Source organism: Equus caballus, chromosome 18 (genome assembly GCF_041296265.1).
Source record: "Equus caballus isolate H_3958 breed thoroughbred chromosome 18, TB-T2T, whole genome shotgun sequence".
Classification (NCBI taxonomy): Eukaryota; Metazoa; Chordata; class Mammalia; order Perissodactyla; family Equidae; genus Equus; species Equus caballus.
The window spans coordinates 34,212,287-34,228,708 of record NC_091701.1 but is presented as its reverse complement, the minus strand read 5'-3'; the positions used below and the strand labels follow the sequence as shown (position 1 = coordinate 34,228,708).

Here is a 16,422-nt window from a genome sequence, read left to right as displayed (position 1 = left end):
ATGCTAAGCCCCACCAAGCCGAGACTTAATGTAATTACAGCCTTGACTGTCCCAGAAATGGAATCTTGAACCAGTCAGTAGAAATCATCTGATCAGCACTAGTTAGGTAATCAGCCTGAGAGATCCCTGCCACCCTCTGAAGGAAAGTAACCATGCAATAACCAACCCACTTTTTCGTCTAGGATACCTTCCTTGTTCCTGCTTCCTTCCGCCTATGAAAGTCTTTCCTTTCGTACAGTTCCTCCAAGCTCCTTTCTATCTGCTAGATTGGATGCTGCCTGATTTGAATTAGTTTTTGCTCAAATAAACTCTTAAAACTTTTTACTATGCCTCAGCTTATCTTTTAACAAATATTTGCAGGAATAAAATAAATTAAGATACAAATTTTTAAAAAATAATTTTGTTTTCTTCCCAGTAATTTTTCTTAAACTCTTTGTACCTGTGGAAACTTTAGTAATAAGATAGTAACTTAAATAGCAGAAATGTCTATGCTATAATTTTTAATTTATTAAATAATATTAACATTCCACATTGTTCCTGAAAGAGCACCTAACTTCCCAGTATCTTGCCTTATGAACAAGTTGAGAACTCTTGGCATATGTACTAAAGTATTCCTCAACTCAGAATTTTAAACTACTAAAGTGGTCTGTTAGACAATGCTTTATTTTTAAAAGCTTTGCCATCCAGAAGAAATAATATTCATTTTTCTAGTTAATAGCCATTCACTGAAACTGAAAATCTATTTAACCGATCTTTCTTTCCCCTTTTAGCAAGTGGTGACAGTAGCGTGATGGCTGTCGTTTCTACTCCTGGTTCTACTGTGGACGAGTTGTGTGACCTTGCATAAATTACTGCCTGAGTCTTAGTTTCCTCATCTATCAAATAGGAATAATAATAACTCTTTTTGGAATAAATAAGTCATTAACACCTGTAAGCATAGCTTTTGGATCCAAGTAGGAGCTCACAATCATGTGACTTTTCCCTTTTCTCTTTTTCAGATTCAGTACAATGGCTAAAAAGAATTGCTTGTCTGTGCATCTTTAATTTTCATCGTCAATGTAAACTAGTTGAAATCTCTTGTCCTTAAGTGCATTTTTTAAAAAAATTACTATTTAAGGAATTAGAGGATCCCAGAGTTAAAAACAAACCTTAGGGGTCCCCTCCAACCTTCTCATTTTACTGGTGTGAAACTGAGACAAGAGTTTAAAGTGCTTGTTCTTGACAGTTGCTAGCAGATTCCTGCCTTCTCATCCAACTCTCCTTCCTTCCTAAATAGTTTCTAATACTATATGGACTTAACCAACTGTAAACAATTTGTGCTGGGCTGACTGGTCAATAATTTGTCCCAGATTGTAGCTCTTTGCAATTACCCCAGGCCTCAGATTTGCAGCATACTATTAACAAACATTTGGGTTTGCTCCTCTCTACCTCTAGGACAGAACTTCTATTGTCCAGGTTTATATTTTGTAATATTCAACCTTACTTCAACAACAATACCTCCAAATTACTTGATCATTCGAGCGTTTCCAAGTTTATCCATATGGGTTTAATTCTTACTAGCTTTATGATGATTTTTTCATTTCTGACAAATAGGTGTATTTTTCCTAAGTTTGATAGTGTGCAATGAAAATAAACAAAGAGACTTGCTTATTCCTCTAGTAGATCCCAGACCCCATCTTGGCCAAATGGATCTCGCTGTTCAGCATGAAACTAGTTCACTGGCTCAAGTTGAAAAAAGAGGCAGCAAGGCTGTGCATTGCAAATCCAGCTTTTTAATGAAATCCGCGTGGCTGCAGTTATGACTAGAGAGAAATATGCTGAAAGAGAAAATATTCTACAACTGTGTGCTGCTTGGCAAGCATAAAACCAAGATCTAGGTTAATTTTGCTTTCTCTTTGTTTTATACAACAATCTGTCAATTTTCTTCTCCAGCAATAGTGAAAACTTTTTCACTATCAAACACAAGAACGGACATAAAGCAATATTAATCTGTATCATGACAATTAAAGCATCGTTTACTATACGGGGTATTTTGGGTTTTCTGTACTTGCCTTTTTTCGTCTATTGTTTATATTCACTGTTAGGCCTATGTCATTCCTTACATCTAACAAAACAAAATGACAAAAGAAACTTTCCTTGTCTAACAAAAGGGGTAGAAAAGTATTTATACGGATGGCTCGAACAAAAGGAATCAAAGTGGTAAGAATGCATTCAGAAATATAAGCCTTTCTCATTTTTTTCTGTATTACAAGCTGGTTTTGTCAAACTAGTCAAAGGATGTTTGGAAAAAGCAAGATAATATGCTACAGGTCAGGGTACATGGAGCAATGATTATAAAATTATTGTATATTCCAACTTACCTGTTGTGATTCTGTTATGATTACCTGTTATGAAATCTGACTGCAAGTGCATTAGAATAAAAACAAAGTAATATATTGGTGTTTTTATTTTGCTAAAGAAACACTCCCCACTATACCACATCTGCTTTGAAAACTTTAAAATATATTTTCATATGGAATATAAATATTAACCTCTATTTTCTACAGAACAGTTCACTTTATAAAAAGCTATTTTCCAATTTTAGAAGTCAGGAACACTTTTTAGAAAGTGGAATATACATTCCAATAGCTATCTTTCCTAAGCACGTTTTTTTTAAAACGTCAGACTGGAACAGAACAGAAAAATTTATTGCTTTGATGCACTTCTCCACGAATTTAAAGAAATGGCATTCCCCACAAGAAGCTCAGGAGTGAAGTTTCTTACCAAGCCATATGGAGTTATGAAAAATTCCATTCTTGAATCCCCATCCGTGAGCCTCTTCCCACAGCAAGACAAGTACGTAAATTAAGATGATCATAGCTCAGTTGTAGAGAAGTAACAGCCTGTTAGGGGCTGCTCAGGATAAATTCTCAGAGCAGAGGCTGAAATGTGACTGAAACATCTGGTTTCCACATCTTTTAAATGGTTTTTTTCAACTGTGAGGTCAGCAAGTACTCTCCAATGGCATTTTCCGCTGTGGAGTTACACAATTAACTCAGTGTCTGGAGCAAAGCCTCTGACTCATTTGCATTGGCACCCAAGACTAAGGATATAGAATGACCATCTACATTCTAAACTTCACTTATTTGGAACAGAGTTCGTTTATTCTGTCTGTCACAGACACTTTTCTATTAGGAAGTTCGTGTAACTTGGTGCAGATTCAGCCCCAATTTTTTTTTAGAAAAAGCTTCAGTAGGAATTTTTAGAGAAACCGCTGAATGTTTTATTTTCAGAAAGTCAATTAAGGAGTATGGGGTTTAGGGTTAAGCATTAATCTTGAACTTGACCCTGGTAATGTTACTTTAGTTTTCCCTAAAACTTGCCAAGCTTGTATAGAGAATTTAAAGCAAAATGTGTGCACAGTTTGCCAAAATCCTAAACTGTCTCCAGTGATGTAGGATTTCTTTACCCTCTGTCTGCTTTTGTCCTTCGGTGGAGTCTGTTGGCAGTCTTTGGCTTATTGTGGTTAGCAGGTAAATACGTTAGCTCCCAGAAAAGGAGTTCAGTTTCAGAGCCTTAGGACATTCCAGCAGGTTTGGGATATCTTATTATAACACAAATGTCCCCAGGCCACAAATCCTTGAGGTTTTGGGACAAAGGTGGATGGGTAGTCACAAAGTTAATAAAAATATGGCCCTGGCATCCCCAAATGGCTCTAATTTTAAAGATAATCAAAATAATAGGTAATAATTATCATAGTAAGGTTTCCACGTCTTAAAATATCCCAAACTTTCCTCTCCTTTTGTGTAGGGTCCTTGGGTAACATGTCTGGTAATATCCGTAGTGCTCTGATGCTAGTGACCTTTCCTGATGATTGGCAGCCATCTTTTGGCAGCTTTTGCTTCTCTTCTTTTATAGGTCATTCTTTGCTACTTAGCGTCTCTACTCTTGCTGCCAAACTGCTTTCCATTTGCTTCCATTATGTTCATTTTTCTCATGTTTTCTTAGTCCCTCCAGTGATATTGGAATCCGTTGAAAAAGCCAGCTTTTTGGACATGCTCTGGTCTGAAGTCAGCCTTAAATCCCTTAGGCATCTTTGCACTGGTCATCGAAGGCTTGCCCTGGTCTCATCTCTGCTCGAAAGAGCAGTTGTGGAGAGGTAGGTTGAGGGTATGGAATTTACTGACCCTCATTGAAGTATACACAAAGGTATCAGGGGTCAAAATCTCTATTTTGGGCCCATGGCAAAGGACAGATGAGGGAATTGCATCCTAGTTCACTGATAGGGTCAGAGAGTTTAAGTTTGGTGCAAAATAGAATATAGTCTAGACCAGGTGGGTGTGACTATGGAGAAGACAGGCATGGTCAGTGAGAATAGGATGAATAGATAGTTCCAGGAACAAACTATGATGTTTCTCTGGAAAGTGGAATTGTATGAGTATTTTAAGTTTGTGGTTTAGGAAGTAAATATAACTTTACTTGCACAAGGCTCCAGCAAAACCATCACAGCCTTCCCCATTATTTTGCCTGGTCACATTCTCTGGCCATGCCTTTCTTGCATCTCTCTGAAGTATCCAGCTCTCCCTAGTCTTCATTTATCAAAAATTACTCTAAAGAAAGGATTGGAAATTAATCTTTACTTAGGTCAAATAACTAACAGATACCCTTCTTTGTCCTTTTCTATTTTAACGAAGCTCCAAGTGTAGCAGGGTATGAATGTTCAACTTAATTTAACATGAAAATTTAATGATTGCTTTGATGGATTAACCCAATCTAGGGTGGAGGATTCCTTTTTCCCCCTTCCAACTCTCTATGCAGAGTACAAATATTTCCCCTCACTTCTGTACAATGTTGGGAAACCCTGTCCTCCCTATCATCAAGCAAATAGAAAACAGTGCCTAATGTTGTAGGTTCTGGTTTTGAGTGGCTGTTTAATTCTATTGTGGAAGGAAAAAGGAGTGAAATTTTTATATGGAAAAGATGAAGTGTGGATGGGAATCCAGGGAAGGACAAGAGGGAGAAGAGAGGAGCATGGATGGGGGTGTTGCCTATGAACTTATCTGGGAAGTTGTCTAACATAGGTAGGCACTCTCTGCCCAGCTCCCAGTACACACTACCCAGGATGTGTCTGAGAAGCTGAGAGAAGATACATTGATAACATTTCCTTTTAAGGGCTCAGAAGACTTTACCAGTCAAATGCTTTGCCTTCAGGGATGAATGCAGCCCACCCCCCAACCCCCCCATCTCTTGATCAGTGGCCCCTTTTGCACCTGCCAGCCACTGGCTGAAAACCCAGTAAGACTGTTTTTCGTCAGAGGCAGCTTCCCTTTCGGTTGCTTTTCCACAACATTTCAATGCCCACAAGCCTAAGTAGCTACTACATACCTAAAGACACGATGGAGAGAACTCTACATCTGATTTGGACTAAGACTGCAGTGAACAAACTTAAAATCTAAGCTGGTACAGTGGTTTAGGTGATGTCACTATTACACAGACTTTAAACTAAAAAATTAGACTCCAAAGTAGCGTTTCAAACATCTGTCAGAGGACAAGAGGAGGCATTTTAAATCATTTCGGTATGCTCAATCTTGTCCATGGCCATACCACCCTGATTGTGCCCTATCTTGTCTGATATGCTCAGTCTCAGCTAACAGGGAAAAGATATGGAGAAATATCAAGTGGACATGGACAGAGGGGAGAAAGAGGAAGAGAGGGAAGTTCTCAGAGATCACACATCTGATTATAATTTTAAAAGACTGGATTTGAATAGCAAGACATTGTGGGGAAATGCAATTTGGGGGCACACAGCATGAAAACTGGAACATTGTATCATTTATTGATTATATTTTGTAATCTTGGAAAGAGAAGGAAAAAGCAAGAGGGGAAAACAAAAGGGTGGAGTTCAGTGAATTACAAAATAGTTAGATTTACAGAATATGTTACAATATGTTACAAAATATGTTAGAGGACATTTTTAAGAACACTGCCAGTAAGGCCATAAAATTAAAATACCGGAATGTCCCACCCACCCTAAGATCTCCATATAGACTGTGACGGGAATAAGGAAAAGTAAGCTCGTTCCCCCTGAGCATAATTTAAAACAATTGAAGAGAAATTCTAATGCATAGCATAGAAAAAGTGTAAAGAAATGAAATATGTGTCATTCTATTCATTCATTATTAAATGAATTTTTTAAATTTATTAAAATACTTAAGATTCTTCAAGTGCAATGCTGCAAACTTTTACAGAGCCAGTGAGCAGGATGAAGCTGTTGGGGAGGAAGAAATTTTCCACTACACTTCTAGCTTCTTCCAGCTGGTCTAATAATTAAATTAACATGAGACAGATTATAGGAACCTCACATACATAAGTGGGTCAGAGACACCACACATATGAGAGCTTTCCATACCCACACAATTAAATTTGACTTTCTCCTATTAATCTGTCTCATGTCAATTTAATTCTTAGACCAGCCAGAAGAAACTAGAAGGGTAGAGGAAAATTTCTTCTTCCCCCACAGTTGGCATAGTTGGCAGGGTAAATTTCCCTGGCTGAACCCTGCTCCCTCCAAGGTTGCTGCAGCTCAGAGATCCTGGCACATCTGACAAGGACCGGCAGAAGGTAAGTGTCTGGCCCTGTCAGAATCCCAGATCTCTGCCTGCTACAGGGTTTATTGGAAGTGAAAGTAGTGAGAAACTCTCTCTTTCCTAAATTTAGCTTAGCAAGAGAAGATGTTGGTGAAACTAGTTGCTTGGGCAAAAAATCGACTCTGGTAAAGATTTGGGATGAATACTCTTCTTTTCTGTTGATCCTGTTCCTCCCAGAGATGGTCATTGTTTTTCTTTTGTCTCTGCCAGCTGGTAGATGCGTCTGGCAGGTGGCCAAGGAGACTGTGGATCCGAGCTTAGGGAATCTGAAAAATCACCCTATTCTGTTCAAAACCGTGGGAAACACACAACTTCCTGTATTTTGGAACAGCTATTTAAAAACAGGGCCCCTCATAGTTATCGTCTTTAGTTTCTTGGTCTAACTCTGGGTGTACATTTTGTGTCTTTGGAGGACTGCATCCTTTGTGCTCTCTTTTGGGGATGCCTCCTGCCTCCATGGTTAAGCCATAAAAAGGCTTATTGGCTTGAGTCAGTGTTAAGATCCTACTCATCAATGGCCAGATGATGAATCCTTTAAATTGGAAACATTTCTAAATTGGAAAAAGTTTTTTCAGGGTGTGCTCATATTGGCTTAACTGCTGGCCATTAAAACTTCCTTAGTAAGATGGAAGGACAGAAATTAAAACAAAAATCAAGGTCCACTGAGATCCCTTTCTATTCGCCTTCAGACGTTTGAAAAAACCAGGACATTAGAAATACAATTGTCCAGCATGTAAGAAGAAAAAGGAAAAAAAAAGTAACAGCTAGACCTAGGGACACCCTAACAAATGAAAGAACAAAAAGTTAGGCTTAAAACAAAAATGCAATGTGAAACCTCCTTCTTAAAATCTGGCCCCATCTGCCTGTTTTAGCTTCCTTTTTTGCACAAGATTTGCAGACAGCGCTCCAACCTAATCTCTAAGAATTTACAGGTTACTCAAATAAATGCTGAAGGCCAGAAAATGAATTTAGCAGCAGCAGCACCTGGAACAGGCAGTGGGGCTTGCTTTGCTCCACTCTGTAATTAGGCTCTCCTGGCTTCAGGACTTCCTATGCAATGTCTTTTGTGGGTATATCATAGATACCCACCCAAGGGATTCACGTCCTGGGACAACAAGAGATCTTTTGAATTGTGAAGTCTTGTTACCTCCACTTTCAGAAGAGCCGACCAAATGTAGAAAAGGAATAGAAAGATCAACGGCCATTATGCAGTGCCCAGTCAAGAGAGGAAAATAAAATTTCACATTGTGCCTTCCTTTCCAAATCCAGACCCCTTGGTTATTGACCCTTTTTCTCCCCCACATAGCTATTGTCTTTTCTCTTGTCTTGTTTTCTGTCCTAAGGGCTTGGCTTGGCTTGGCTTTCTGTCTGCCTGGCACCTGCAGGCTGTTTCTTCTTTCTTTTGGCTGTCTTTGGGAGTGACTCTGGATCTTGGGAAGGTAGTAATCCTTGAGAATGCCTCTTCAGTTCATGGAGTTGTTCAATCCTGTCAGAAATATTTACTGTTTGTCCTGGCTAAAAACTGGCAAGATATTTAGAAGGATTTTTTTTTTAGTAGCTCTTTGGTAAAAAATTTGGTCAAATTGGAAGCTGATATTCAGAACCTGATAGGAATTTTTTTTTTATAGGCTTTCTTCCCTAAGTTAAAATAAATCTATATCCCCAGAGGGAAAGAAGAAAATTAGGGATAATGTTCTTGAACAGGTAGATCAACCTATGATGTCATTTAAGTTACAACCCAGTTTCTGAGGAATTGAGAGTAACTGTCCTTATCCTTCAAATCTTTGCAAAAACTGGAAATTCAGCTCTAGAGGTGTTCAGCTTCCACCCATTTCCTTTCTCTAATCCCCCAGTCCTCCCCGGTTTATCTGAAAAAGCTGCAACCTCTCTGGGAACTCTTTTTTTTTTTTTTTTAAAGATTGGCACCTGGGCTAACAACTGTTGCCAATCTTTTTTTTTTTTTTTTCTGCTTTATCTCCCCAAACCCTCCCTGTACATAGTTGTATATCTTAGTTGCAGGTCTTTCAAGTTGTGGGATGTGGGACGCCTCCTCAACGTGGCCTGACGAGTGGTGCCATGTCCGCGCCCAGGATCCGAACCCTGGGCCGCCACAGCAGAGCGCGTGAACTTAACCACTCGGCCACAGAGCCGCCCCTCTCTGGGAACTCTTATCTAAGCCATTCCCAATTCCCAAGACTGAAGGAAAAAAGAGACAAGTCTATAGAAGAGCCCTTGTCCAAAATCCAGCACCTTAAGTGTCTTCTTCACAAATATTAGTAAGAAAAAAAGCTTTGGCCATCTAAGCAGGCAACCTTAATTTATTCCATCCGCCAGAAACACAATTTGGATCCAACTATTTTTTCAAAACTAGTGAGCTTTGTATTACTGTACCTAATTCATGGCAGTAATATTAAAATGGTAGCTATGGGGTCTTCATGTATGTGTGTCTATATACATGTATGTTACAAATGTGTGATATTGTTCTACCTCTGGATGCTATTAACAAATTTAATTCATAGAAACCTCTATTTAATTGGCTTAAAAACAAACAAGCACTATGTAAATTGAGTATATGTAATAGAAAGTAACCCAGAGGAATTTCAAGATCATGTGATCTAGGAAAATATTTGGTATTAAAGCTAATTTAGGTTTGTTAGTTTAATTAAAGTAAGCATGTCTTGAGCGTACTCAGCATTAAATATAAATTTTTGTTCTACTCAGGTTTACTAAAAGTCAAACAAATTCATGTTATCCCAGTTATAAAATGTGGCAGCAAAAAAAACCAAATGGCTAACTTTGTCTAATGTCTCAATAAGTTTTGTAGGTAATCTAAACATAATTATTGGGAACAAGTAAACTAAATACATGTAAGTAAAATAAAGAGATTTTTAGGTGAACTTTTAAACAATAATTGTGTGTTATGGTAGATGTACTGAAAAATAACTCCAAAATCTTTTTCGTAACTTGAAACCTTAGAGTTTTGCTAAATTATGTTAAATGATGGAAATTCAGGAAATGTCATAGATAATTTCCAGTTAAGACAAAATATTGAAACATTAATTGCTAAACAAGTCTAAGTTTATCCACTTTTGACCTCTTATTACAGAGAAACTAAAAGATAAATTTGGGTCTGATAGTAAACATGCATGCTTTATTGAAAGATTGTACTATCAAGAAGCATATGTTTCTAGAAATTGTGAAGTGAATTCATAAATTTGCTGATCTAAAGAATGGTGATATGGCAGACAGTTTCAGTTGCTTACTTCTTAGTTTTTACTGGAAATTGAGGTTTCTGAGGGTTAAAAATTCTAGTTAATATAAGTAATTTAAATCACTAAAATAATAAGGGAAACATCTTAAGTATAAAATATGCGTTTTCAGTAAAAATAAAGAGAGAGAGAAAAAAATTTTACCTTGTGTGGTCAGGTCAGCTAAAATTAAATTATTTTAAGAGTTTTAAAAATAACCTTTAATATCAATAATGTATCTATATAAAATTGGAACTTAAGTTTCTTTTCATCTCTTAAAAGAATGAAATATTCATGGAATATTGATCTGCTCCTGATAAGAGATTGTGAAAGGTTTTTCCTTACCCTTTTATATTTTATCAGAACTATTTCCTGTGCTTTAAGGTTTTGAAGCTATGTAATATTCTATATTTGTCTTTGAAATCTTTTTCTTGCTTTGGTTAAATAGGTAATTAAATATTATGTTTCATAATAATCTGTGATCCTATTTAGGCAAGTGTTTTAAAACCTTTTTGATGTTTTTGATGAACTTCCCCAAACCAAATTCTAAATGAAGTCTTTTTTGACCACTAGCTAACTTGAGGATTTTTCGGAGGATCCCTGAAACATCTCAAAAAACTTGTTCTCTCTCCTTATAAAAAGAGAGACATTAAACTAATTAGGCTTATTTGATATGTTAAATTACATGGGAAGCATTATCAAATAAGAAATAACAGGGGGGCCTGGCCTGTTGGTGCAGTGGTTAAGTGCACACGTTCTGCTTCTCAGCGGCTCGGGGTTTGAATCCTGGGTGTGGACATGGCACCGCTTGGCACGCCATGCTGTGGTAGGCATTCCACATATAAAGTAGAGGAAGATGGGCACAGATGTTAGCTCAGGGTCAGGCTTCCTCTGCAAAAAAGAGGAGGACTGGCAGTAGTTAGCTCAGAGCTAATCTTCTTAAAAAAAAAAAAGAAATAACATTAAGCCTTCTTTATGTTGTATCTGTATAGGTATATGTTATGAGTTCCAGAAATTATGTGAAATTCATGGAAGTCTAAAATGTCCTAATATAAAATGTTGTCTGTCATCGAAATTGAGGCTCACACCAAAAGGAGTGAACCAAAAAATCAGATAAGTGCCTTAGCTGACTTTCATGCAAAGGACACAACGACAGAATCTGGAACAGTTATACGCATGTGAATGAAGTCTATTTTGCTTCTACAAAAATAAATAAATAAATAAATAGATTGACCCCTTATTGTCAGGCTTTTTGCCATCCTGATGTCCTTGCAACATGACAACAGTTTGCTCCTGAATCAGAGAAATTAAGATGGGTAAACAATGGCTATAAACTAAACAAACAATCGGGGCTACAGGAAATACTAGATGGATGCTTGGTTCTTAGCTCCCTGGCAAACCCCATTTTTTGGTTTTTACGTTCCTTCACTGACAACAGGAAAACCTGTTTCTGTCCCCAGAAGCCTCAGAATTCTCCCCTTGGGGTTCCTTTGAGCACCTACAGCTGGACTTTACTCAACTGCCACTCAGTCTGGGTTAACAATATGTTCCTGTTATTGTGTGTATATTTTCTGGATAGAATGAAGCCTTCCCTTGCCACAAAGCTAATGCCATTACAGTGACAAAGAAAACTGTTAGAAAATGCATCTCCCACTTAGGGTATACCTTCCACAATCTCCAGTGATCAAGGCACCCACTTCACTGGGCAAATTATATGAGCTTTAATAGAAAACTTGCAAACGGAGTTATCACTGTTCCTATTACCCTCAATCATCAGACAAAGTCAAGAGAACTAATTGAAAAACTGGCTTCAAACAGAATAAGAATTAATTATAGAGGACTGAATGAACTGATAAATATGAGTATAATTTTTATCACTTTTTGTCTGAAATATTACTTTTTTTAATCCTTTGTTTTCCAGATATTAGGACATTTTTCTCCTAGGCCATCTATGACTACAGCAATTGGTAAGTTATTCTTTTATAAGAAGAATTGGAACATTTATCTTTTTCTCTCTATCTGATCCCTTCAGAAATTTAGTGAATGTTCTTATTTTCATGGCAATACAGTTATTTGCATAAGTTCAATAAGAATCTGTTCTCTTGTAGCAGGACACAACTGGAAATTGATTACATTACCAAGGCTTTGACTGAAATGTCATATTTGAGAAAGAATGTGCATAGATTCAGATATGACCAGGCAACTTTAAGGAACCAAGATTGATTTTATGAAGCCAATAAAGCCCCTTGGAAATATTGGCTTGGTATCTTGCTTACAGGATTTCCAGCAGCCTTGCCAAGTGAGTGAGGAAGGTCACTTCTTGGCAGGGGCAGAAATCTCAGGATATTTTGGGAACCTTGAGAAGAATTAATACAAATCTATGGGTGTTGCAGGAAGTCTGATGGTAAGTCCTTGGCTTGGTTTCCTGACCTCAGGGCTGATCTTCCTCCCCCGAAAAACCACACCTTAATCTGAAGATTCCCTGTGAAGGGTTCTAGCAAAGCAGATTTAAAAGAGCCTATATGATGAATTGCTATTCTTGCTGTGCTTATGAAAATAGCAGGTCAAGTTTCTTAAAACTAGACTTATTTTACAAGCAGATTAGTCTTACTGTGATTATTTTTGATAGAAATAGGGGTAATTGTAGAGAGAAAAATTATGTTTTAATAGAAACTGTAATACACCTTTGTGGATATTAGATCCTAGTGCTAGTCATTGTCTTTTATTTTTAAGATTTTTAAATTTTTTCCTTTTTCTCCTCAAAGCCCCCTGGTACATAGTTGCATATTTTTAGTTGTGGGTCCTTCTAATTGTGGCATGTGAGATGCCTGCTCAGCATGGCTTGATGAGTGGTGCCATGTCCACACCTGGGATCTGAACTGGCAAAACCGTGAGCCACCAAAGCGGAGCAGGTGAACTTAACCACTTGACCACGGGGCCGGCACCCTATTCATTGTCTTTTAAGGTTTTGTTTACTACTTGTAAACTGGACTGGATCCAGAATTCTTCTAGTTTCCTCCAATATCTGGCTGCAATTCTCCAAACTAACATGTCCAATTTTCTCCCAACTTTTGACTTGGAATCATTGAGACCTAAAACTGCTATTTTTCCTGAAACTTTGCAAACTGAAGCTGAACAACTTGATATAAATTTCAGAGAAATCACCACAACAGCATATGTATGGACAATCGTTATACCTATTGCTGCATGGACCAGGTAGAAAGATGATCAGAGATATTCAAACTACAAACTAGGAAAACCTGTCAGATTGCCACTGCCTACCCTCATTCTATCTGAAAATGCTTAGAGCCAGACATCTAGAAACCTCCCCAACTGGCTGCCTTCAGAATGCAGAAACTGAAATTATAGTCTGCTTCAATCATTAACCATTGCTTTTCTTTTGTTTCCATAGAAATGCCTCTTGTGAAATACCCCATTGCTTGCACCATATGCCTAAATTTGGGAGCTCACCTGCATTACTGCCTCCAGAAATTGGACACGACTGTTTGATTGGACTGACTTATCCTCTAAACCAAGAGACTGATCCAATGAGGAGAAACGATCTACCAACCCAACTTCTGGAATGTGAAACTTCTCCAGAAGTTTCAAAGGTGGGAGTGAAGGGTTCAGAACAGGCCTCCCCAAGGTGTGCCACTTTGGCATGTGGATTATTTTGAACTGAAGGCAATTGAGACCCTGTGGGCTCAAGAGAAACTTTTACCTCTCCCTTAAAGAATTTAAATTGGGGGCCTTGCACATAACAAGAGTTATTACCAGAAATAAATTTTTATGACCTATCATATAGGTATGGCAAACTTCTAACTACTCTTGATATATTGCAAACCTCTAATCTGCTCTTCTTATCATCCCATGAGTTATCCTCCGCCCTTCTGAAGCCTCAGACCCGCAACCCATTCCTTAGCTCAAGATGGCATATATACCTCATTTTACCTTTTTGTTTTTCAGGTTTCTGTGTGTACACAATTAAATTTGTTTTTCTCTTATTAATCTGTCTCATGTCAATTTAATTCTTATACCATCTTGAAGAACCTAGAACGGTAGAGGAAAATTTCTTCCTCTTCCACAGAGCCTATACGGAACAATGGGAAATATATGGAAAAGTGAAACATTTGATTATTTTATATCAAAAAGCTTTTAGAAAGTCAAGATGACACTGAAGAGAATAATGTGCTTTTAAGTTTATGGGGAAATAGACATCAGAAAAAGATCTGAAACTGATATTGGACTTCCTGTAGGTATATGGTGCAACAGTCATTAGTCATGTCCGCTGAGTATTTCTGGTTACCCATCTTCCAGGAGCATAGTAGATTGTAGTTCATGGCTCTCTGTGGTTTGGTGGGATTGTGTGGTTATTTCCGGCCAACGAGATGTGAGCAGAAATTATATGTGTTATCTCAGAGATGAGCATTTGATTGCTGATGGTCCAGAACTCTCTTTCCCTCTGGTGTGGAGGGAAATGTATGAGACGGTGGCTGCTTCATCACCTGAATCCCTGATTGACCCCTGATCTTATGAATCATGAACAAAATATAAACTTTTATTGTTTTAATTCATTGAGATGTTGGGGTTGTTCATTATAGTTAGCATAACTTAATCGGTCCTGATTTATAGGAAGAGGTGAGCTTATAAATGTATTAAAGCAAAGGATGACTTCAGAAGGTTGGGGGCCTAGAGACATTCAGATGTAAAACTTAAGACAAGAAGAAGAAAGGGGAAGGAAAGGAGAGGAGAACAAGGAGACGGAGACAATGATTAATGCTTTTCATATCCTCCCATTCCTCCACCCCACCGCTTACAACACACAGCTCCCAGTCTGTCTATGATCTGCCTTCTAAATTTACTTGCCAGTACTCCCTCATATGCATCACTCCAATCAAACTGTTCCCTATATCTCTGATAAGTCTTGTTCACTCTGCCTCCTTCTCCCTACCTCTTGTCTTCCTTTACTCTAGTTAGAGAACTACAGAGCTCTGTGTTGGGAATTTAGAGATAAACTGGTTCAAATTCTACCTGTGTTGTGAATCCCTGCTATCTGCTCTTACTTATGTTGACTTGAAATCCTTTTAGTTGAACTTTGACTTATTTTTGTTGTTGAGGCCCACAGAATGTGTTACCTACATGTGTTTTCAGGAAAAATTATTATGATTTATGAAGCTGGGACAAAGAAACAAGCACATATAGTTGAAAACAAACTTAAAATATTCTCACATAAAATATGCTTTTAAAATATTTTTTAAAAGTAGGTTCAGAAATATTAATATTAATATTCAGAGTGATCTTATCTTGATAAAAGAGGGCTATGTGTGAATATCTATGAAAGGAAAGTCCAGAAGGATATACATACAAATGCCAAAAGTCTCTGCATGGTTGAGTTATGGGTACTTTCTAATTTCTTTTTGCTTTTTGTTTTGTATTTTATAAATTTTTGTTCAATAAATATGTACCATTTGTGTAACAAATGAAAAAAGTTATGATTCACATACATATATTTAAAGGCATGAACTTATTGACATGACAATGAGACTTAACAAATACAAAAAAAATCATTAAATCAATGTTACCTTAACAAAAAAAAAGTTAAGGAAAAAACATGACTAGAACAGAATATTAAAATTTTGCAAGCCCTAAGAAAATTGAGTATTTTGTATCTAACTGGGTAAATGGATGATAGGATTAACAGTCTTTCCAAGAATAATGAGATGAGTCATAATGGGATAAAAGCTGAAGCCAAACTGTAGTTCATAAATTTGTACTGAGGTTACATGGCATACATGGTTGCTTTTGGCTAATTCTCCAGGGCACTTGTTATATATATAATCAATCTTGACCTTAGCCTCTTCATAAATATTTAATTTTTCACAAATGTTTACAGAGGGCATAGTTTACGTTAAGCATTATGCTGTATACCAGGTGGGAATATAAAGATTAATAAAATATAATCTCAAAAAGTTCACAATTTCCTATCTGGGAACTTACCTCGTAAGCTTGATTCTTCACTCGGAAGTTTTTGAACAGGGGTTAAAGGTGACATTATGCCTGTTATCTTTCCACATCCTCTGACGCAATGAAGTGAAGATCTACCAGGAAGATTTTTGGTCTTAGCATCTTCAGTACGGATAAGCTGGCATGGGTGGCTGCTGCCTGCTGCCACGGAGACCGGTGGCTCTGCTTATTAAGTCCTAGGTATAATTAGCCAGGTGAGTGTACCTTTCTTCAAAGAACTACTCTATATCATCAGAGTGTATTTCCATTTAGAAATAACTTCCTGCCTCTCTGCCTTTACGTTCTTCTCAGTTGCTATGGGCAGTATCTTTGTGTCTCCTCCCACTCATCATTCCTTCTTTTAGTACAACAGGTGGGGCTAAAGGAAGGAGAATAATCAAGCGTATGTCCTAGATCTTCTTTCATCACTGTTACCAAGCAACGCTGGTGAGAAGTTTGAGGCCTCATTCTTGATTCCTCTTTTCCTCTCACCAATTTCATCCAATCTATTTCCATGTCCTGTGGCCTCTACCTCAAAACAAAAT

At 37.6% G+C, this 16,422-nt stretch overlaps 1 protein-coding gene across 2 annotated transcripts in view; it reads right to left on the bottom strand.

The window, feature by feature from the left end:
* Nucleotides 1-16,221, bottom strand: part of TNFAIP6 (TNF alpha induced protein 6) — a 33,259-nt gene extending 17,038 nt beyond the window's left edge. Inside the window, exon 1 of one of the 2 annotated variants that reach the window (XM_070240557.1) lies at nucleotides 15,872-16,221. In XM_070240557.1, the coding sequence (XP_070096658.1) occupies nucleotides 15,872-15,926 (55 nt within the window). In that variant the 5' untranslated portion in view covers nucleotides 15,927-16,221. Of the gene's footprint in view, nucleotides 1-2,763; nucleotides 2,933-15,871 lie in introns of those variants that run through there. The other variant, NM_001081906.3, reaches the window with a different exon arrangement.
* Nucleotides 16,222-16,422: the final 201 nt, after the last annotated feature.